A 24,757-nucleotide genomic window follows, 5' to 3' on the forward strand; every position below is an offset into this window, starting at 1 on the left:
CCGGCTTTCCCGGCGCGGCGGCTCGCGGGAGCCAGCCGCCGGGCGCCTGCGTGCCCGTCTTCCCATTTAATGGGACTCTTCCCTTCGCCCATGCAGTGCTTACAACAGGCTCCTTTTCCCCTAGAGCCCCCCTTACAACAAATTGGGCAGCTCTGCACGTGCCTGCTGTTGAGGTGATGCCATGGACAGGTGAAGTATTTAAGGGACAGGCAAACAATGGGCAAAGCACCACCTCTATTCCCTAAAAACCAGACCAGACCAAGCAGCAGCAACAATCCCTGGTCTCAGGGCTTACCTTGAGCATGCATCTCATCCGGGGGCCTTTCTCTGCGGTTATAAAACTCCCCTACCAGCTCTACTGGTTACTGCAGCCTTGAGTCCTTCCAAATGTAACCAGGTGAGCACCTGGAGACACTACACAAACAAGGAGATAAAGGGAGACTAGTGTTTGATCACGCATTTCTAGGTTTCCATCCAAACACCCTAGGGCAGCTGAGCTAAGAACGGGCACATAGTGCGCTCTGGTTAGTGGGTTTCAATTTCAAATACGACTCGAACATTTAAGGTCAAGAAGTTGTAATAGATGAGTGTGATCATCAGCATGTCCACGCCCCAGTGGGCAGAGGGTCCCAACCCATCAGACACAGCAGTGCTCACAGGTCAGGGCCGAGTCGGAGCCGGAGGGAGGAGACAGAGGTGCTGGTGCCGCTTTTGGCAAGACCGTCATTAAGATCTGGAAACCTTCAACAGAATTTCGGCAATAAATCCACACTGCACTCGGAAGCAAGAGAGCGCGATGTGGAGATTACGTTCCACAACAGAACAGAGTTACTTAAATCATCCTCTTCTGGGCAGAGGAAGGCTGGAAGCACTGCATGAGGCAGCTTGAGAAGACAAGTCTGTATTGCTCCAGAATCTGGTGTTGGAACACACAGATGTGTGTGACAGAGCCTGCCAGCTGCAGAGAGGCCAGGGGTACAGACTGCCAGAGGCCACTACGTATACACTTGTCCAAGTCCGCCACAGGGGCTAGGCTTACTCCAAGTCCTATTTCCAGATCCCTGCTTACTGCAAGCCCCTATTGCATCCGACAGCTTGGCAAGTAGGAAATGCAGAAGTAGTTCAATATTAATGCATGCATCAATCAGCCATATGAATAACCATTTCTCCTCTCTGCTCCTGCCAGCAACCAGCCTCTTTGGTTTGCGTGAAAATGCAGAGGTCAGCATGTAAGCACTTTGTCTTGCCCCACAGCCCTATTTTCCAGGCAGCTTTTACTCCCCTACTCACAAAGAAAGGAAGCATCTGGCTCGAGTTCACCAGGACAGCAACCGTATAAAGTGAAGCTGCACAGACTGGTACTTCATCTACTCCCAAAGATCTGGATGAGACAAAGAAAGAAAAGGCAGCAAGGATAATTTATAACGAAACTGACCTTTATATAAATTATAAACCCATCCAGTTTAAAGCAGATTGCCTGCAGTTGTGTCACTTAATTCCGTAGAAGGCTGAAGCATACATATCTTCCACAGTCATAAATTACAATGAATAAGCAAGAGAAAGTTCAGGTAAGGCTGCAGATGCAACAAAAAAATCCTTTTATATTAATAAAGGTTAAATAAAAGGAAAACATGATTTAACATAACGCTCGCAAAATAAATGCAATTTTTGAACAGTTAAAACTGCTAAAATGATACAAAAAAATGATGGGCAACACAGGAGGCATTGTACATTTTTCTTTTATGCAGAGAAAGGTAGGTGGTGAACTCTTGACCTTCATCCACAGAAGATTTATGATTTAAAGCAAAGACAACAGTTGAAAAGAAAATCTAGAGAAGGATCTTGGCTCATGATCCCAGTAGTATAAAAGCAATAATTTCTCAGTCTGTAAACAGTAGTCTTGATAGCTTTTTTCTAACTTTGTATTTCAATTCACCACCAAAAAAAAAAAAAAAAAAGACAGCAGCAATGGGTTATATCTTAGATTTCTTATCAAATCTCATTAGGATGTGTGCTGGAGGGGAACCTGCTCTTTAGTAAGAAATATATAATATTTAACTGTACACAATTTATAGGAATTGAGAGAAGTTTCCCGAGGAAAATCAGTCGTATTTAGCCATTTGTGCACACCCATTCAGTCTCCTCCTTTAGAGATTTTACACTACAGTTAGTATAAAACATCTACAGAGTAACAAAAGTCATATGGTTTGACATTTAACTTACAATCAATTAGGTAGATGCTATCTACACTGGGAAATATTGAATGTTTTCCCTGAACTGGTAAGAAAATGTTTTCATACTAGTGTGGACCGGGCACAAATTCATCCAATGCTATTTCAGGAAGTGATTGAAACGTCCATCCCTCCCCAGAGCTCAATGCAGCTGTCTAAAGCCAACATATCCAGACATAGCACCCAGCTGTTTCACTCCTGCCTCAAAGGGAACTGATGCTGCAAATCATGTTTTTAGCAAGTTCTACCACCTCACGTACACAAGGCTTTAAAGCTCAATCACACTAAGCTTATTTCACTACGATTTCTGCCTGGCGCTAGGGCTGGTTCAGTTCTGGCAGTGGCACCAAAGAGGCGGCAGGTCCAGCGTAGATCACTGCGCTATCTGGCATGTTGGTATTCCCGTGCCAGCTTTTGCCCAGAGTCCTGTACATAGGAGCAGCATCGCAGGTGGGGTTCTGCTGGAGTTTGCATGGCCTCCCCTCAGTTCCACCGTAGTAACTGCACTATCTTAGCAATGGATTTTTTTTTCACTTAAACTTCATATTTCACATGCCTGGTAATGACTCTTAATTTAAAATGGCACATTCATTGTTCCAAAGGTATTTCTACATAACGAAAGATAGCTGCGTTTGCTCAGCAAAGTGTCTCGCTATAAAGCAGACCTAACACATTTTGATATTGTTTTCACTGGAACCAAAGCACTTACCAGACACTGCGACTAAACCAGAGCACATCCATTACAATTCAAACTTGTACAAACTCCTCTTTCCCTTTTAGGATGGGGCTAAGTAAAACCAAATCCAGCAAGAGTAGCAACTTGAAATTTTACACAGGGATTTATTTTAAAAAAATACTCTTGTCAACACTATAGCATTTCTAACAAAAATGTATTCAGAAGAGATGACAACACTAGGATTGTCAGCTCTATTAGAACTTTAAATATAGATTTCAGATTATAGTTGCTTTTTTCCCCCCCATCAGAAGATAAAGAATCTGTAAAAGTCTGAAGTGTCCCTCAGATACTAGGTGCAACATGTATTTCTTGTGCCTATTTGTAATAGACTGTATTACTTTTTAAAAAACTAAAATAGCAGAAATGCAGATCTGATGGGAGCAGATGACGCAATTACATTTTTCTAACAGAACTAGTACTTGGATACTCATAAAAGATCAATTGCAAAAGCAAGCATACATTTTTTTTCTTTTTTTAAAAGAGCAACATTCTCAGCCTCATACCACAGTGGAAGCAAAAATGACCTCTGCCAACTTAAAACCATAGTAAGTCAATAGAACTCAATTCCATTAAAAATATTTAAGTTTTAAAGTTTCAAGCACCTCAGTACACTTTTTTAAAGTCATGATGATTGCTGATTTACATTAAACTGACATGAAAATCAGAGATTGTGGTGTCAGACTTCACTGCAGATATGTACAAGGTCTCTAGCTTTTAGCTGAACCACCAATTCCCACCTTTCTAAACCTGAATGACCATGTTTTGTTTTACATCAGGCTCGTACTTTTTTAAGTTACCTTTCCATTAGAAAGTGATCTGTGTGCAAACAGCCCTCTCTGGGGTTCAATCCTTAGAGGAAGCTGTATTGTTACTTACGTACGACCCTATCTAGTGAATGGTGAGCATTGCTGGAAGGCTTTTTGTATAAATAAAAGATGTGCTTCCAACACAAGGTCATCTCTCCACGCTGGACTTGTAACCTAAGCAGGGCCAGGTGGCTTGCCAACGAAATGGAGAGCTCCAGAACTAACCTGCTTCAGTGGAAGAGGCCATACAAGCTCCAATGTTGAATTTGGGCATCTACAGTTTCTGCTTTTCTAAGGCAAGGACCATACATAAAAAGTATAAACACTGTATGGTGATGAAAATACAACTCTTTTGAGATATATGCTTTACACTGGATTTCTATTGCTGCTTCTAAAGACCATCTCCAGTTGTTCCTGGAGATCAAAAAAGGGAAGAAAGTTGAATTTTTCCTGTCGCAATATGCTTATGAACATGTATAAAAAGTGGTCAAACCCCAATGGAGGGTCCCTGCTTCCGATTTATGTACAATAATTTAATTGGCTGAATATACCTTTAATACCAAAAAAAAAAGAAAAAAAAAAAAGAAGTCATTTTATGGTTTTAAGTCCTTCATGCATTTGTGAGGAAGTTCTGGATTAAAGTGATGGTACGTCGGATGTTGCTTCTGTCTGGGATTCTGATGTCACTCTGTCATGGAGACTTTATGCCTACGGTGCATTTCTTAAATCTTTAATTTTTTAACAGTATCAAGTCTCTTTTTCAGCAGCTCTCCAATTTCCTGAACTGAATGCTGGTAACTGCTCTGGACCTTTCCTTGCACAGTCTTTGTAAACTTTTTTTCTTCCTGTAAATCATCAAGGAAAAAAGTCAGCCTAATAACGTAATCACTTAAATCCCCATGTAACTCCCCTCTAGTCCTCTGTACCAGTGAAAGGAGGGAATGGGGAGGAAGTCAGACTGAACTCTTGCAACAACAACATTAAGGGCAGTATTTGAGTTGACTCACACTATAATGCAGTCAAATCCAGTCTAAAACACCCCCTGAAACAGTAATTTTTCCCTACTTATATCAATATGAATTTTACCTAATCACAGAACCCATAGAAAATTTACATTCTTTAATACCTGCAGGAGATATCCTTGCATTTAACACTGTAAAACAGCATCCACGTTAGTTACAAAATAAAGATATTTGGATCTACAAAATATGTATTAAACCAGGAGTGAATCACTTGCATAGAGAAACAATGACAAATTCAAACCAGCAGCGAGCAATAAACAAGGAGTCTCACCCCAAATCCTACAGGCACGATTGGGCTACGGCTCAAGGTGGGAAACCGGAGCTCAAGAATATTGGCATCAGTTTCCCCCGTGTTATGAAACAATTCTAAACAACCTTCCCACTCCCAGGTTTCCAAAGATGCAGGAGTTAGATGGCTGAGAACAGTCTCATCTTCTTCATGCTTCTTTAATTCCCATCATACATGACACCCCTTCACATTACAGTATAGCCAGCGCTAAAACAAAGTAACATCTGCTTCCCTATGTTGCATGTCATTGTTTCTGTGCAGATCTAAAGGGCGAGTTGTGCCGTCAAACAAACGGCAACCATAACCACCATTTCACTGGAGGGGAGGACTTGCCACCTCACAAGACACCTTTCAAATACACTCAAGGCAGGGCAAAATTTTTTTCTATGCACTGCAAAAGTGAATGTTACACAACCGTGGTAGGCCCTGGCTAGTAGTTAGTTATATTCCATAACAAATCAGCATATCCTCTTCAACACCTAGCATCCCGGGGATAACTGTTCCATAAGCAGTCCCTAATTTGGTCTGGAAATTGCATGTGTCCAGGATTCTCTGTGCAAAGATACACACCCATTTTTAATACACTGGCTCTGAGTAGTGTTAAATTGCTTAAACATTATCTGGCTCTATCATGGTACAAGCATGTGTGATGACGACTAGCATCGCAAACAATCTGTGAGCCAAGGTAAGGAAATTACACATAGGCAAAACTGAGTCAAATCATTTGGATGGACAAAGATTTTTCAATATATATAGTTGAAAGAATAAGATTTATTCAAGAGATTCTCTAGGGTTTGTTTTTTTCCAGTTGTTTTTGAAAGATCGTATCAAATGAGGTGCAGTTCCTTACCTGTGAAAGTAAAGTGTCCTCAAGGGACAGTTCTTCAAGTTTTAGTGCAGTCAACATTACTTCAAGCCCTTTGATATGATCTATAACATTGGAAGTTAATGTTTGTAGCTCAGTAACATAATCCAAAAAACTGGTGAATACAGGAGGCTATAAAAAAGTTAGGCAAAAAGTGATGTTAAAATACTCATACTTATGTCCATTTTACATGTCACAAAACATTCAGCCTACTATATTGATTCAAAACAGACTACTATATATACATGTCAAACCTAGAGATGTGGTTTTTAAATATAGCTTCTCAACTTTTGCTGACAATATTTTCATTTTGCAAAATGGCAGTTTCCCACATCCCAGACACAAAAGCATGCCTGTCTCTCAGTTGCATCCTGAACCTGAAAACTCTCATCGAGAAAAGTTTATTGAAATGGAGGGATGGGGGGAGGGGATGGTGTCAAGTCTTGGTTTAAATGAACTGGAATTTTCCAACAACACCACCAACAAAAAACCAATTTTTCATCCAAAAAAATTCCCAACAGCTCTATTCAAGATTACAAACATTAACTAGTCTGGGAAATTAAAGAACAAGGAGGATGAGAAGTGCAGTTTTGTTGCATGTAAGACCTAAAAGTTCATGGAATTTGATGATAACCTCATTGCAGAAATCTACCATTTTCAAAACAAAGAGATGAACTCAAAATAGCTGCACACAAAAAATCATACCAACTCTATACAGAGTAGTGTATACACAAGACTGTTAATAAGTTATATGCCATTAACAAACAAAACTTTCACAGGCTATATCATAAAGTTATGGATAATACACTTTCACCACTCATTTTTAAAAAAGGGAAACTAAAATGTAAAATATTAAAAGGTTATTATTGGGTAAAACAATAGATTCCTTTAGGCAGAGCTAGAATGTATTTTCTAGTAATGGGCTACCAATCTCAGCACTGTACTTCAGCACTAATCTGTACAAATAGTAACTGCAACCTGCAAAATTAAGGACATGTTTTGCAACTGAAGTTGTCTACTCCACGCAGGTTTTAAAACAGAGAAAATATAACCATAATTTCTCCAAAGAATAAGGCAGCTCCTGTAGAGATGCAAGATAATTTTTTTAAAAAGTGGTGCATCTAAGTGATTTAGGATCCCATCTTCTAAAGCAACTTGAGAATCTTAAATGTTATAGTGGGATTCAGGTTCTTAAATTATTTTTGAAAATTCTACCCACCAATGTTCGGGAAGCCACATAAAACTTGAAACTTGTCTCTGCTGAATCACCTACCATAACTATGCTGGTTTCTTTTTTTTTCTTCTTCTTTTTTTGCAAGTTTGATTTGAAGGGTCGGAGGACACTGTCACAGTAACTTGAAATCCACAGGGTGATGGAGAGCGTCTGAAAGGAAGACAGACAAATACACAAGTACTTTACAAGTACTGTCAACAGCATCTAAGACGATGTTAAATCAATGTTTCATCCTTTATTTAACGCCCCCCCACCAATAGTTAGAAGACGAAAAGAATGCAAAAGCAGCACTGAGCAAAGGAAGTACCTTAATTACTGTATTCTGGTAGGTCTGGACAGTCTATTTTAAAATATCATATCCCTGTTTTCCAAGTAACAACTCACTTCCCAATAATCAAAAGGAATGGGCTGTTATACCAAGATACAAAAATGTTAAGGTGACAGAATGTGCTCCTTTTAATTTCAAGACCAAAGAAATGGGTGTATTTTTGCATCATCATTACTTAAAAAGTCCCAGGCAGTAGAAGTAAGGTACTGGAGAAGAATTTAAAAAGAGAGGGCAGAATATGCATTTCACTTTGTAAACTGAGGATGATTGTTCAGGTGGAAAGAATTTGAAATTAGCTCTGCAAATTTTCCAAAGACACTAAGAATTACAGCAAAGGAAAAATACTTACCTCAACAAAGAAGACTAAGTTTTCTAAAACATTCGGATGAGTTTTCAAGATGCCATCTCTCACTTCAATCAAGTCACCTTTACATTTATTGAACAAATCTAAAAAGGGGATGAGAAAACCTCATGTTCTGAATAAGGACCAACATATTTACTTCTGAATTTTCTGTGTGGTGCACAACTTAAGACACAAAAAACTATAAAAAGAGCTAGCTACAAATTGGTGTATGATTGAAAGCCATTTCTCGTATGAATAACATTCTGAACTGCTGTGAACTACCCTGCATACAAAGCATTTGACAAAAAGCATTCAATACAGTCTCCAGTGTTTTGGGCTGTGTGCGTTCCCTATGTCAATCTATAGCCAGGAACAAAGCAGAAGGTCACACAACCAGGGGTTTCCAAGATTTGGCAACAGCTTGTTTAAGGTGGGAGATACCAAGAAGTTCTGCTACCTTCTTTTTAATTAAACATTAATTTAAAATCAAAAGCCAGGAACTCTGCTCACAAGCAAGACAGTTAGAGTGCAGTAGGTGAGAGGAAGATTATAAGAATAGAAAAAAAGCCAGGTTTGGGGGATTTTTATATTTCCCTTTCCACCTGGATTGTTTTTTGTTTTTTTACAGTGCCTTCCCTGCCCAGACAGAGAAAGTATGATCTAGTTCTCTACAACTTCTCTGCTGATGCACGTGATGTATTTCCCATCACTGTGGCAGAAGCTGACTGTTAAGCTTACTAAGTGATTTGATTCCAAAGCAGGGTTTTTCTTGATCCTTTCTATGCAGATTTCACTGCTTGCAACAGGTGCTGGGCTGACAGACCCAGGGAATGCAGCACACTTGTGCACACATCTGATGCAATAAGGGCAGTCCCAGTTCTCCGAGCCCATCTCATAAGAATACCTTCACCTTGACCTGCAGGTGAGATTCTTTTACTCCTTGGTTCCTCAGACTGCTGATGAGGTTACCTTGCCTCATTGGATAAACTAGCCTGCAAACTGAAGAACTGGCTCAGATCTAACTAATTTCATGCAACCCCAGCCAGAATTCAGCCATTTGCAACTTTTGGCTGATGCAAGGCAGTAAATTGCATTAAATAGCTTAAGCCAGTTTTCTTCCCCTTTTAAAAAGCATGTGAGATTATAATTACATGTAAAATGTGCCAGAGTAGGCCTCTACTGCTGCATAGGGATCTTTGCAGTAATGAAAAGGCTCTGCTTAAAAATGCAATCTAGAATTGTAGTGACCCTGGCTTTTTGCTTTAAAATTGCATGAACACCTGGAGTAAAGAATAAGTATTTAAAAAAAAAGTAGATTAACTTCCTGGCTTATTCTTAGCTCACCATGAACCAGGACTAGAAAGCTAGTATAAGACCATCCTTTCTACTCGGAGAAAAACAGGACCACAATAGGACAGAACATTCCTCAGTATGCAGCAATCTGAGGACGAGATCAGTGGAGCCTAAGGAAATCCTGCCTTCATTTGCAAATATCCTATTTTGTTTTTAAAATGCTTTGAGCTACTTTTCTACACTACACTCCAAGACCCATGCTACGAAAAAGCCCTTCCCGTTAGAAATAATAATGTTTGAATAACACCTGGACTACATACTTGTCCCTGCATTACTACTTACCTGTTAATTGTTCTAGTAATGATTTTAAACTATTCCCTATCCTCTCCTGGATGTCTGTTGAATCTTCTGAAATAAAAAAGGCTATTGTTAACTCTCTTATATATGTTAGAGATAGATCTGCTTACAAAAAACTCAAGAGGCATTTAAAAAAAAAAAAAGGACAATATGCAATGCCCCCAAAAATAAATGGAATTGCTTTCAACTGGTACATCAGTATCATTGCAAAAATAGACAACTTAAGAATATAAGATTAAATAAAACCCATTTCCCTGAATGACAAGCTGAAGTGTCATTCAAAAATGTACATGCAGTTAATTTATTGGGTTGACTGCAATTAATTCACATAATTAACTAACACACAGTAATTTCAAACTGTTGGGCTAACCCCCACTACACCCCATGAGCATCTGTTAAGCTTTTGCCCTCCCCACATACTTACCTAAGCCATTGGTATCTAGTTCATAAATATCACTAACAAGATAAAACAAGCTAGTCTGGCACTGACAGCTGCCATTGCTGAAGAAGCCAGCCATCCGGGTAGGAGGAGGGCCAAGGACAGGATACTAGGCAAGAAGCAAAGAAAAAGATAAAGGTGTTGCAGCTTTTCCTTAATTGGGTAACAGTGTCAGTCTTTGGCACATCTCAGGCAGATTTCACAGCTATAAACTCAGGATCAGTTAACTGTACTTTGCAGCCTGCTGGATGTTACAAGATGCATTCAGTTTCTCTGCTTGCATCCACGTTCATTTAAGATTCTGGGATAGTGTTTCTTAACGGATACCTGAATTGTCTGCTCTAGAAACCTCTTCCCTGAATCCATGGCCACTTCCAGCTGCTGAAGCAGAGTGCGAATTGTATCAATCTTGGACGAAACTCCATTCTCAGCAGCCTTTTCAGAGTTCTTTGGCTGAAAAGCATGACTAAGACTTGGAAGTCCGCTTATTAGCCTTAAAGTTAAAGATCGGATTCGCAACCAGATGGTTTCTTCCTCTAATGACAGTCTCCTGTGTTCTTCAGAAATATCCCTAAAAAAAGGCACCAAAATGCTTTCAGGCAAATGTTTTATATTCATAACATGGTAGCAAGTTTCTGCATACACTTTATTATTCTCGGGCACAAAGCTTAGGAACAACATGCGGAGAGGACGGGGATGGCTGGAAACACTGTTTTGTTAATATGAGCAAGGTAAGTGCATAGTTAGGAATTATGAACGAAGCTGCTATGGTTGAATTGGTACAGTTAGCCAGTCTAAGGAATACTTAAGTAACAGAATACGCCTTGAAAGGTTTTTTTCTCTTTGAAAAATTGTCATGCTACAGTTTGGGACCTTTCTACTCACCTGTCTTTTGGATCCCAATTAAATAAGACCGTTAAGTCTCTGTTGTCACGCAAATCTTTCCATGGAATGTCGTCCTCCTCTGGACTCAGACTCATGGACTTTATACTTTCTTCTAAACTGGTTGATCTAGTACATAAATATTAGTATCATTAAACCAAAGGTTTAAAAGTTAAAAGTCAAAAGCCCAACCCACTGATCTAGGCCATGATCCCTAAAGAGAACAGTTAACCGTGGCATGTTAAAATATCAAAACTATTATAAATAACTTACTAGTGTTAAAAGAAATGCTTATGGGGACAGGACTCTGGAAACAGAGATGGACTAGCTGGGTTGCAGGCTAGCTAAAGGTAGCAAATGTTACTGGAGAAACTAGGAGCATCTAGCAAGGGTTTTTATTTGTTGTTTTTTTTTTTTAATTTCAACATATTCCATCAGGGCCCTCAAGCATTAGCTTCCCCAGCTCCTGGGCAGCAATGGCATGGCACAGCACAGCACAGCACAGCACAACACAATTTACAGAAGGGGAAACTAAAGCTTAGACAGAATAAGGAAGGCAGCGCTGAAGACTTGGATTAGGTAGGATAGCAGTGCCTGGCTCAGAAGAGGTTGTCTTCCCCATGCAGAAATCCCTCACTGGGTTACTGTTCCTGCCACTGTACTTGCCTCTGCCCCACACTTACATATTTGCTTCAAGTAAGAGGTCTAGCAACATCCGTTCAGTGCGAACTTGTGCAAAATGGAGTGAGGAGTTCAGCCTGTTCCTAAAAGCAATGAATTCTGGGATCTTCTCAAATGCACCATACTTGTAAGCTTGAATGATATATTCTGAGGTCTAGGACAGAACACACACCGTTTCCTGCATTAGTTACTTAGGGAATTTTAAAAAGTCTCAAGAGTCTTAATAGGGTTATTTCAACAAATCAAATTACGACAGCTATTACTAAATGGGAGGCATGAAGTCAGTGAGCACTCATCTGCCAGAAGCTGGCAGTCCTACTCCAACAACAACAATAGCCAACTGCACTGACGTGGCTTTTAAGTCTCCCAGACTCAGATTCTTGTGTAGCCTTGATGCCCCCTTTCACAAAGCCAGACTGTTCCTTGGACAGCATGTCTATCATGGTACAGATGTTTTTATTAAATAAAGGAGCTAACGGTGAGAAATACCAGACTGCTGCCACCAACATAACTGAGAGGCAACTTGTTTTAAACTATGGAAGTTTCTGCTTTTCTTGAACTTTGTGATGTATGCGATAGACATGGATCATCTCATTTGAGAAAGCTGTTACCAAAAAAATCTAGTCCGCACTTTCTTACATCTAACACAGACACATGCCACTGTGTCATTTTAACACAGGTGTAAAGAATTACACTATACTTTTGCTTCTCATTTTTATTAGGTTTTGAATGCAGGGTCATAGGACAGCACTGTGTAGCGCGCACATATTACAACAGAATACAAACACAATGCTGAAGGAAATACTGGGTTGAATGCGACAGCTTGCTTCCCCACTTTGACAAAATGCAGTGATAAAGGCTCTTGACCAACACTGCAGGTCCGTCCAGTGGAAGGATCTCTAAGGGTAGGGGGCCCTATATAAACACCTACGTTGATGTCAGCATCTACATTTAAAGAAATACAATACAACACATGCACTAAGACAAGATTTTAATCAAAACTACACCAACAAATGTGAAACCCTGGCAAATCAGAACACCACCCATGAACAAAATTAGGGGATGAGTTTACACCTGACAGACCCTGTATCAAGGATAGCTGGTCAGCCTCCTCCTGTCGCACACTGGATACCATACCAGCCAACTGCTACCACACTTCCTTATTTCTGACAATGTCCTCTTAGCTGGTTCTGTCCCATAATTTGGATATGTGCATTATATGAAAGGTATGTCAAGAGTCAACAACGTACCCTCTAATAAACAGCCTTGCAGAGCTCATGTCAGGCTGTGAGATTGCGCCATGGGCGCTAATTCAACTGCATTGACGTGGCTTTTAAATCCCCATGGGACAGCTTGGTGTTCTGTTTGCCTGGAGAGATTAAAGACGGACGGACACAAGAAAATTGAAGAGATTACTTGCGATTCTGCAGATTTAAAGGAGGACTGCCTTTAAAAGGATGATGATGCCTTTTTAGTTTTGGTCAGTACAGTTACAGTTGCTGCTCTTTTCTTCTACCTGTCCTTTACATTCTCTCATAACACAAAAACGATGCAGTGTCCCATGAAATTCCTGCATGTTCATTTTAGGACTCTGACTGGGATTTAATTCACCTTACAACAGATTATCAAAGCAGCAAGCTAGCTGAAAATACATTCACTTAAAACTACTGCTACTGTTCACCATGAACAGCTGCACTTTTGAGAGACGGACTGGTTCAGGGAGAATCCAATGGTCAGAGCACTGCATGGCATGCGGTATTCGATCTCAGGACCACAGAGACGGTATTCTAGGGAAATCTGGAAAACTTTTCAACACAGACTCTTCAAAACAAGAAGCAGGCAGTATATCTTAGCCCAGCAAAAAAGACAGCTTTTAAATAACAGTCCTCCTTTAACACTGCAGTTAGATGCTGTGCTGGGATTGGAAGGGGATCCAAGAAACTGATGTAAGCGCTGTTAGCAGGATAAAGAGGCAATCCTACATGAGCAGCACAAAGGAAGGGACCAGGAGGTGCTGAACTTGGGAGATGGCCTCTGCATTTGGAAACCTATCTTTCTCCTAGTTAACATGCCATCGTCCTGTACAAGCACCACTCTGGAAACAAACCTTCATCTCTTGTAATTCTAGGAAAATCTGAAAAATGCAAGAGGGATTCTGGCATTTTCCTATAATCAAGCAGGATTAAAGATGAATACTAATGTGCAAGCAAGCAATCCTTACAACAGAACACTTCCCATTTTACAAGCTTAAATGCTGATATTTATCAGAAATAATCTAGGAACAGTCACAGTGTAAATTGATGCTCGTCTCAAGGAAGTCAAGGGCAGGTCTGTCTAGCCTTTTCGAAATAGACTGTCTTCCTTCCACAAGGAGGAAAGGAAAACACGCACCAGTCTTCTCAATTGTATCCTTGGTCCAGTTGCACAAAGAACAAATTGTCCAAATGAATCTTTTTCCATTTGTGATTCAAACCCTTTAAGAGGAGGTACTAATAGAGTATAATACGCAAGAGGTACTCCACGAATCCTGAAAAGCATTTGAATTGTAGAACTGGGCGGCAGTGCTCCTCACGTCGGGCGTATCCTAATGCTACAAGGAATGGGGCTTAGTGGCTCATTACGTGGACAGGTACTCTGAGCTACCAAAAAAAGAGGCCAGGGTCTTTTCCATCTGAAGCTCCTTTATGATTCATACAAAACTAAAGATCCTTGTCCAAAGTTGATGCCAAGACAATAATGTTAGCTAAATCTGGGCTGTCTTCCAGCTGATCCCTTGCCTCTCTACAATGTAGGGCTCTAGATTAAGTAAACTGCATCCATTAAATGTTTTCTTCAAATATTCATACCTTCCTTTTAGCACGCTACAGTCAAACTTTTGCTCTGTGAAAGCAATTCTGTCTTATCTGTGTCCTTCTCCATTAACAACCGCTGAATTACTTTGAAACAAATCAAGAACATTTTAACAAAAAGCGAGATTCACCCCTCATGGAAACAATAATAAAAGTGACTACCAGCAACAGACTCCAAACTCCTGCTTGGCGGAAAGTTTTTGTTTTGGTGCCATGCCCTTACTTCAGTGGTATGTACCCACCAGACACCTGATCTTCAAAAGTTAAGATCAGCAGTTTAAACACATACATAAGTTAAGATAAAGTAACAGAACAAGTTCTTAAAATGCCATACATTCACATCTTTCTCTCCTACTGTACCAAAGGTTTGGACTGATCTTGCCTCGAGCAGAAAGATGGACTAGCCCTATTTTTCTGATTTCCATCTTTAGGAGTAAAAGAACTAACAGCTACTGAGAGATCCAGAGAATTTTTCTGTAAGATGCTTGCATTGTAGGTATCATATAAGCATTTTTACACAGCAAAGTGAACTATTAGATTGGACATTGGCTTAGGAACCACAAACTCCTGGAACATTAATCTCTGCTGAGCCACAAAGCATGGTAAAGTCACCACCCCTCTGTGTGTCAGGTCCTTTACACTGGGAAATTGGGAATCACTTTCTCCTGCAGAAACTCCAGGGATATTTTGACAATCAAAGGTGTGATCACTGCAGTGTAAATATTATTACATGGATTGTTTGTTCCCTGCTCCAAGGGATATGCCTCATGAATTCTTCCTGCAGAGCAACAGTTTACGTGCATCCTCCACTAAACCAATGTTTTCTACAATAAATTCTTGCCAACAGATCAGGGAAAGCAGTAAGTGCAACATCATTTTTATTACTGACTATAGTGTTCTATTCAGCCAATGGCATTTTGGTGTAGTGCTAGGATTGGATGCCAGGAAAATTCTGGCATTTTCCCTATGGGCATACCAAGATTCTTCCAGGAAATGTGGTGCTCAAGTAGGAAAGTCAGGACAACCACCATTACACAAACAAAGAAGTGAACAGCTCTGGAGGCCTAGCCAAGGGACACAGGTTTAGGAAGCATCAGTGCTCTTCTGGGAGTTCAGCTACCTTTCTTCACCATCAGTCCCATTAAAGTCTGCCATTCAATCAGGAAGCGCTTTCTTTAATTTTCAAGCTTTACTGCTTGTGTATTCCTGCCTGTAAAATACAGCTGCTCGTGTCCCCTATATTCTTCATGACTCTGCATATTCATCCCACTGAAAGTGTGTCAACACCTGTGCCCATGAGCAGCTATGCCATTACTCACCATGCACTGAGAAATCAAAAGCTCCGCTGCCATTATTAAGATTTAGGCATGTACTCCTTGGCAAAGCACTGCAAGCCCCTGGGGGTATGCCTACCCCAGTTTAAAGTCCACTGCTTTAAGTCATGCCACCTGCTAAAGGCAGATGAAACAAAAGCTCCTATTACCTTTGCAAAACCCACAACCTTCATCTTTTACTCCAAAATATTGTTTCTACTCTTCAGTTTTATTCTGCTTTACTGGTGTGGAAGTTTCCAATAAAGTTGGTGTTATTTGTATTCTTTTCGCTTTGCCACCATGCTCCTGCAGAAGCTGCATCCCAACAGCCTGGGACTCCTGAGTACAGTCATTAGAAAGTTATCCCATTTCAACCAATGCATAGCAAGGTTTCAGGTATAAATGTTTAGAACATCAGGATCTTAACAAGGCACCCCATGCCAAAAAGGTCTTCCTCAAATCCTAAATGTGATGGTGTAAATCACAGAAGCTGGCTGCGTTATGTTTCAGTTATGTTAATGCGGAAAGTACTTATTCTTAGGCATCATACAAAAATGGCAACATCATTTCCCAAATGTAACTAGAATATGTAGGATTCAAGAAAACAAGGAGCTGGAAGCAGAATTCCAGAGTGAAATGAAGTCCTATGGTGAAGTTAACCATATAAACAAGAAATGATGGCTAAATAAGATTTACCATAGCCATGACAAACCAGCATATTATCTGTGCAATTTTTTTTACTGCAATCCCACCAGTGCAAGTCCCATACAAGTCTTGATATTAGACATGGTCTCCTATAAGCTGTCTGGACACAACTGTTCTGATAGCAGTCAGGGTAGATGTTACTTTCACTTACATCTTTCTGGTTGGAGTGGAAAAACCTGAGTGCAAAATTGCAGGATTGGGATGCAGCAGCATATTGACCCAGTGCCTCTGCATAGCGTGTCAGAAGGTAACTGCAATACAACACAATAGTTGGAGTTAAACACCAGCACACCGTGCCCCAGGAACTGCAATTTCTTTAAGATTGCTCTGAACAGAGAGCTGAAGCAAACTTTGGCCTTCGTACACAATATTCAACAGGGAAAGAGAGGGCTCTTAAACCGGCTTGCTTTTACCTAAAGATGCCAGTTTTATTAGTGGGAGAAGCTACATATTTAACAGTGGCAGTGCACGGATGCCATTTCCATTTCCTTCTAGCCACAATAGTCTCTTCAAGTAGACTATACCTACAAACAAGTGACATTACAAACTATTCAAGAGTCTTCAGGGAATTTATCATGTGCACTGTACAACAGCTATCTTGAGCTTCTATGACTAGTCCTGCACATCAGGCTAAGCTCTCTCAGTGCTAGACTTACAATTTCAAAAGGACATTTTCACACCAAGAACACTGTAAAAGCCAGTGGTACCAAGATTTTGAAGTCACCAAATACTAACATGCAAGAAATGAATGCTACAACAAAAAGTGGATAGATAAATGCTATGGTACAGCTGAAATACACTTCAGGTCTATGTTTTACTTGTAAGACTAATACACATTTACACATAATGTCTTTTATTAAAACTAAAAAATATATATTACTGACTTTTAACATTACAAGATACTGAAAACACTAAGAAAGTTAAGCATGGCTAGTGGCAAGCCGGTGTGACCAGTTGTTCCGAGTACATACTACCCACCCGATGGTGTCGTGCTGTATGTGCTTTGCATCAAGGCTGGAATAGAGCTCCACAACAGGTTCAAATGCACCAAGCATGCAGTAGATTCGAATAAGCAGTAATTTAAACTGAGCATTAGAAGGGCTGTGAGATAATCCTTCTTCTAATAAAGTTAGAGATTGCCACACAGCCAACTCTTCACCTGGAGATGAGGAGACAAATATACACAGGAGTTAAGTGTGAACAGGGATTTATAGAGCAATGTTTGAAACGTACAATGCCATAATGGACTGGAAAGTTTCTGCCACCTTTAAACTGCCCATTTAAATTGTGCCCATCACCAAGCCAAGGCATGTCAGCATCTCAGAAACAGGTAACCCAATATTCTCCTTGGGTGGGCAGGGGGAAGGAGGTTCTAGCAGAGTGGGGCTCCCACTAGAAACATCTTGATATCATCTACCACATAGAGTGCAGTGCTATGTGTGCGGGACAAGTGAATCCTAGACAACTTAGTATTTCTAGATCATAGCCAGGTGCTTTTAGATAGTGTTGTACGAAGAGCTACCTGAGCAATCCCTGTCCCCCAGCCAAGCTGGGGGATTCAAGGGGCAAGTTCACCTGCTGTGGGGAGCCCACCATGAGATTTGCCAGGGTCAGGACCTGCTGACCTGGCTGACAGAAAAACAGAGAGGTAGGGACGGAGAACAGCTGTGCAACCCTCTGAATCCCGGACTTGGAGGGCACACAGATCTATGCCAGCTGTATAGCAGAGCAGATCTTTTGGCCTCTGCAAACTAATGATTATCTAATCTGAAGGGAGTATGGTTCAGTCTCTCGATAAGCGAACACAACACACTGATGTAAGGAGAACAGTGTTCTGAAGAAAAAGAAAGCAGGGACTTACCTTCCTCTAGCCACAGATCAAGGAGCAGGTGAACTGCAAGCAGACAGTAATAATCTGAAAACTGCAATTCAGTTTTCAAACAAGATTTCCCTAAAAGATAAAAGATGACACTCATTCACAATCCACAGAGTTAAAATGGCAAAAGTTAATGCATTCTACAAATGGGGCCAATAACTGCATCATTTAATGAAGGTGGCTGTCTTTCAGGCTAGCAACATTTGCAGGACACTGTCAGATTTATTAATAAACCCAAAATATCTTTATCTGTTATTGTTAGGAGTAGGAAGTGTGAAAGAATTGTAAGCCTGTTGCTTTTCCTTGTTTGCGCTTTTTTGATTCTTTCAATTTGGAACCTGCCATTTCTCTAGTCACACATGGAGCCATTTCATTTGTGAGTAAAGCCACTTTCATACTTGTTGTAAACACTAATTCAATACCGAAGATACTCGGTTAAGACACTACTGAGCAGTACTGAAAAAACTAAAATCATGAATACATTTTTTAAATCAGGACTTTTCAGATATGCAAAATTCAATGATTTATTAGTAAACATCTTGGCTAACACATTTCTAAAGCATGCCAATTGTTTTAAAAAAACTTGATTTAGCAAAACACTGAATCTGAATACGTGACAAGGAACAACAACTATGTCCTCTAATTTATATTTAAGGCACCAGTCAACTGAAAAAAATGTAACTTTAAAAAAAAAAAACCCAACATTTTATATAACACCTACAATGTTGCCAACAAAGAGAAAATGTAAAACACTGCCTAAAAGTTTCTTAGAAACTGTGCTTTCAACACAGGTGGTGGACAGCAAAGACATATTTGGGAAACATAGTCCATGAAAAGGCCCAAATATAAGTGTACAGAAATACATTTGTTTCAAGTTCTCACCAAATTGCAGTCCATGATGGTATCTTAACATCAACTCTCGGACAACACTCAGCTTTTGTGTCTTGTCAATGCTGTGATAGAGGCCTAGCACTCTTGATAGTTGTACCACGCACAAGTGCTGTTGCAAAGCTTTGATGTCGGCTGGTAATGCAAGATCACCATCTACTGGTGCTGACAAAGGTATGACTCCAAGCAACTGATTGATGAACTATAAAGAAAACACAAGACTGAATTTTGCAATGTATCCAAGAACCTCCAATGATCAATAGCAGCGATGGGGACAACATATCTAGGTCACATGAAGCAAGCAACAAACCTTAAATTCCTTTTTCATGAACTGGAACCATCAAGTCTATGAGGCCGTTTTGAAATTTACAGTTAAGAGCTTGACACTGTAATGCGGTGAACAGTCTGGTCCCAATTCTGTTAAATGCTTAACTTTACAAAAATGAGAGGTCCTAGTGAAATGTACGTAAAGTAAATTAAAAATAATGTCCATCAGCACCAGTTAAGATCACTTGCAGCCCAGAGTAAAAGTTATTTTCTTGGAAAGTTAGAATTAAACCTGTAAAAGTCATCAGGAATCGAGCGGCTTGGTTTTTTAAATTTCAATTTGAAACATACCCAGCATCTTCCCCTAGCTAAAAATGGCTCCAACACTGCAATGATTATGACTTTAATGCTGTTTGGGATGGCTACATGGAGCTTAAAATGTTAGCAGCGAACCAGCTGTAAAAATGCTCCCAAAAATCGTTATCGCTGGGGAATCTGAGTCAGTGTTAATAGGTGGGGGCTTGGTTTTGGTTTTTTAAACAACGTACCATTGTACAATGTATACAATTCATACATTTTACATATAGTATGTTACATAATATAATGCATTATGTCTAATAGAAGATATGCGCTATACACAACAGGGATTTGTTATTTAAACGTACCCCGGCACACACAAATTGTCAATTTATAATTTACAAATGTTTGTTAATGGCTTCCACTATGTTTGTGTTTCTAATCCTTCCCAGGTTTGTATTGCTGATCCTTATCCCCAGTAATTGTACATCAAGGGAGAGTGGCTGGATTCCCAGATGCCAAAAATCACCTAACAAACTACTCATGACTGCAGAAATGCTCTCTCTCAATTCAAGTGTAGATAGGGCATGTCTCAGGGAGAGACTCTGGAAAGAGAGAGTTTTTTGGTCACCTCTTTATTGTTGCTGATGTGACCACTCTTTTAGCTGGATCTGCTGTTATGTTATCGAAGATTCACACAGTGCCCTCACTGGGATTAGGAGATTTGACACAGAATGCAAATGGGACAAACAAGGTGAAAGGAGAAAAATGTTTAAAAACAAAAGCAATGAGTGCTAGTAGACAGTAAGCCCACATTATCCAGCCTGATCTTTCCATCGGAATGAACCTCAATTTCCACGTGGACTTGTCTGCATGTGATATTTGGGTCACTGGGAGTTGTGCACATTTAAAAAAGGAAGATAAGCCTCCTTGGGGTGTTGGACATTTGGGCTCTACTCCACATCTCAGACTGTGGCAGATAATTTAAGAACAAGAGCAGCAGGGGAATACTTGGTTGAAAAATGAAAAAAACCTGGCAATTTATCAATTAAACTGCATTTCCTGATGTACTAATCCAGAGGGACAGGAATTCAACCAAGACCACCTCAAGGCAATTGGACACGTTAAGACTGAAAGACAAAAAGCTCAGGCCTAAGACCTACAGAGACTTACTAACTGCTCCACTGGAGCTACTCCTGCAAGCAAGTAGTGTGCCAGGTAGCAAGGCTTTGTGGATCCAACCCCAAGTCCCTATGCCCTTGATGAAGTTACTCAGAGAGCTGAGGGACTCTGGCTTTTCAAAAATCTGTATTTTTTTTTCTGCTTGAAGAAGAGTTTTGAGGAAATATTAGACAATTCCATCATGTTAACAACCGGTAGTTTCCCCAAAACAGATCTTTAAAAAAAAAAGGAGAGAGAGAGGGGGGAGGAAGGTTTCCTTCAAACACTACCAGAGCCCTAAGCTACTAGCAAATCTTTGTTACAGCACCAAACTGCAGGTGCACTCAGCAGTTCCCAGCAGCACTTCTTCATTTTACCCAATGCTGTTATCCTTACCTTTGTGTACTGGCTGGATGGAAGGAGGTCCACAAACACCTTTAAATCAGTTAAACAGCAGGGTTTGTCCCCAAACTTTTTGAAGTATTGAAACATTAGTTCTTCTGGGTCACCTAACAGAAAGGCCAGTTCAATTTTGTAAAAGGTTCCATTAAAAGCAAGGTCTATAATACTGCTACGATAAATATGAGTATAGTCTAACATAATAGGCAATTTCCTACATTCAAATTTAAACAGTGATTTATAAACTATGATATCCCCCTTCAGATTTTAGAGTCAACTAGACGGCCTAACTATTGATAACCAATGAGTGACAAATCTAGGAGAATCTTTCAAGCTATCCAAATAGACAAAAACTCAATGCACATGTGTTCATCTTAAATAATAATATAAAAAGTTTATTCACTTAGATTTTAGTACAAAGGAGACTACTGGAATGCAGAAATGTCATTAACAGGAATACAATTCTCTCCCTCACTTCCTTCCCAAATGTGCTTGTTAAAGCCACTAATAACTCCCCATAAGTATGTCCAATAAGCCTAATTGTTTGCAACTACATAAGGCTGCTAATGTGCTCAAAGAAACATCACCCACTAATTAAAAACCAAAAAACGACAGAGGGGATTTTCCAAAGGGCCAAAGAAATGTACATTTATTGGCAGTTTACATTCCTAAATCCATTAGACATCTTTAACAGCCTCTCCCAAAGACCGTTTCCCAAAGCCCTGGGGAAAAAAAAAAAAAATCTTGTCCTTCTCAAACACTTTTCATCTGAACATTTCAAAATACTTCATATATGAAACCTTTGCACACACTAAACACCAGGCACCATTAAATTGATGATCCAAATATGAAGGGCTTGCTCTAGTTTTATGTTCTCTCCCTTAAGGATTAATTTTTCATCTAATTAGTGGCTCTTACCTAGTTTATATTCATCGTTGCAACCTCTGTGCTGCAAACGTCTAATCAGCTCCAGTTTAGCTAGGTATGGTCCCCGAAGTGGCCGAGAGCTCTTTGCTTCTTCTGTTATCCTTTCTTCTACAAACTTCACAGCTTGCTCTACAGAATAATGCACCTCTCCTTCCAAAGAGCTGTGCAATTAAAGAGATGAACAGGCTCAGCCTTTTCCTACTCATGAAGCCCAGGCAATAATTGGTCAAAATGCCCCATAAACATTCCCTCAAGGTAGTTCAGGGTGGTACATTAACTCCTGCAAAGGAAGCAGGCTGGGAAGCCTTGATCATGCCAAAACTGTTATTTATACCAGTGCTTCCAGAAAGGACCAGTCTCAACAGTCAAGCAACATGGGCCTACAGCCAGGAATACACTAGGTATGTAGCTCTTACACCAATTCCTTACATACATCTACTAACATAAATTAGTAAGGGACAGGACTTATGAATATTTTGGCACTCTACAGCACAGAGAAAAAACCTGAGCGGTATTTGTTAACTTACTGCTCTCCTTCTGCTGGAGGAGTCCAGTTGTAGTCAATCAGTTGGAAAATTGACTCAAAATAAGTTATATAGAACTGCCAATCATCTGAGCTGAAACAAAAAGACAAGATGCAAATTTAGAGAAGTGCAAACAAAGCGACTCGTACATACAACTCTATTCCTCGCAAAATATAAGTGTTAAATAAAGAACAAGATGAACAGACTACTGAAAGTTACAGGTAGAAAAACAATACTGTGCCAAGAATTATTTCTACTGCAAAAAGCTTCACCCTGGAGGGACACATCATCTAAATTACCTAACATGACTTAATTTGAGAAACTGTTTGTGATGCAGCTTAGCCTGATTTTTAAGTTCCTGTACCATAATTCTTTTCTGGGATTTCTGGTCTCTCGTTAACATTTATAAAGATGTCTTTCCAGCAAAGGGAAACATATGGGTTCAAAAGCTATTCCACCAGACTGCTAATGCAGGAGACAGGAGGTTCCAACTGACAATCAACAAAACAGTGAAACCAACTAACTATAAGCAGGGTGCTGTAAAATCTAGAAAGTTGACTAAAAAAAAAACTTGAATGCATTTGTTTTTCAGCTGTGGCAACCTTCAGTGTTACTAGGTGATTTTTTTGTCAGATACATGAATTTTGAGTGGGCGTCTCTCTAAGCAGATGCTTTAAAGTCCCTGTCTAAATTTTCCACTACAAATATAGTCAGTCTTTAAGGAAAGAACATTTTTTTTCCTCAGTAAGATGTTTTTAGTGACCCTTTGGATGGTGGTTTCAGACCGGATGCCATTAACTGTGTTTCAGTCCATAACAAAACTCATACAGCTGCTCTCACAGGCAGATCTGATCATCCTGGCTTGCTTTGATGCGCAGACACACATGGCTTCAAACCACTTAGTACATTTCTCAGAAGGACACCTGACAGATTAAGGGAGCTGAGCAGATCTTGGAAATAAAATGCAAATATAATTTTTTATATTCTTTCTGGGCTGGCTCTCTGGAAGCACAGAAGGAAATTAAATCAACTTATTTTGAAAAAGGACATACTGCATGACTCTTTGTCCACTGTGGAAGTCAGCCAGGCTTAGGACTGGACTAATGATAATTTGCAGTCATAAGCTCTTATCAGAAAACCCTAGAAGTACATTACTAGTCTCACAAGCCTTGAGAAAGATACCAGTGACAAAGTGACATACCCAAGGTTACAGGGCGAGTCAGCAGCACAGAAACTCAAACACTCTGCAGACATCTTAACTTGAAGTCTTCGTTTTCAACTGCTTCAGGCACAATCTCCACAATAGCAACCAAACAGGGGAACACAGATTTTCCTGGGCAATTTAATCTGCTCATTTTTATTTATTTTTTTTATTTATTTTACAGTAGTCAAAATTTCAACTTACTTTTTCAATAGCAGCCTCCGAGACAACGCGTTGCATTCTGGCCACTTGCCCAGCTTCTTGTACATTGCCATACACTTATTCTCTCGACTTTGGAGTTCACTTGTCAACTTCTCTAAATTAAGAAAAAGTTGTGAATTTAGTCAGTCACCATCTATCCATACGCTCAGAACAGAGACTCTTACCCGATTACAAGAATGCAAAAGAGAAAACGGTCTCAGAGACCAGTGGGCCAGAAGCAAGGTCCAAAACTAGTGCTAAAAAGCACCACCTTAACTAGGAAATCAATGGACAGGCTGAAGCTCGTATAAGCCTTCAAGTCCACAGCATTGGAAATGAGCACTTTAGTTAGCATAAAATTGACAGCCCTAACAATTATTTTAAGAGCTGGTATTCTAGCTCTGCTATATTTTGGTGGATAAGCACATATTTTTTCAAACAAGGGAACACGGTGTAACTGTGACGGTCAAATGGGTCGCCAACTGGTTGGAGGGCCGCACCCAGAGGGTGGTAGCGGATGGGTTCTTCTCGACCTGGAAGGACGCGGGCAGTGGGGTTCCACAGGGCTCGGTCCTCGGGCCCGCACTGTTCAACATCTTCATCGGTGACTTGGATGAGGGGGTAGAAAGCACCCTGTTCAAGT

The 24,757-nt window shown here is 40.1% G+C and overlaps 1 protein-coding gene across 2 annotated transcripts in view; it reads right to left on the minus strand.

The window, feature by feature from the left end:
• Positions 1-1,583: 1,583 nt before the first annotated feature.
• The window catches only part of NAA25 (N(alpha)-acetyltransferase 25, NatB auxiliary subunit), a 40,162-nt gene continuing 16,988 nt past the window's right edge, over positions 1,584-24,757 (minus strand). For both annotated transcript variants that reach the window (XM_019538809.1, XM_019538810.1), the window contains 17 exons: positions 24,118-24,229; positions 22,716-22,805; positions 22,180-22,349; positions 21,259-21,371; positions 19,132-19,339; positions 18,235-18,324; positions 17,352-17,532; positions 16,525-16,624; positions 11,509-11,660; positions 10,829-10,954; positions 10,271-10,514; positions 9,929-10,052; positions 9,490-9,555; positions 7,861-7,958; positions 7,223-7,333; positions 5,935-6,081; positions 1,584-4,618 (listed from right to left, as the gene is read on the minus strand). In XM_019538809.1, the coding sequence (XP_019394354.1) occupies positions 4,496-4,618; positions 5,935-6,081; positions 7,223-7,333; positions 7,861-7,958; positions 9,490-9,555; positions 9,929-10,052; positions 10,271-10,514; positions 10,829-10,954; positions 11,509-11,660; positions 16,525-16,624; positions 17,352-17,532; positions 18,235-18,324; positions 19,132-19,339; positions 21,259-21,371; positions 22,180-22,349; positions 22,716-22,805; positions 24,118-24,229 (2,255 nt within the window). In that variant the 3' untranslated portion in view covers positions 1,584-4,495. The remainder of the gene's footprint in view (positions 4,619-5,934; positions 6,082-7,222; positions 7,334-7,860; positions 7,959-9,489; positions 9,556-9,928; positions 10,053-10,270; positions 10,515-10,828; positions 10,955-11,508; positions 11,661-16,524; positions 16,625-17,351; positions 17,533-18,234; positions 18,325-19,131; positions 19,340-21,258; positions 21,372-22,179; positions 22,350-22,715; positions 22,806-24,117; positions 24,230-24,757) is intronic.

Source organism: Crocodylus porosus, unplaced genomic scaffold (genome assembly GCF_001723895.1).
Source record: "Crocodylus porosus isolate Cpor-Errol unplaced genomic scaffold, CroPor_comp1, whole genome shotgun sequence".
NCBI classification, from domain to species: Eukaryota; Metazoa; Chordata; order Crocodylia; family Crocodylidae; genus Crocodylus; species Crocodylus porosus.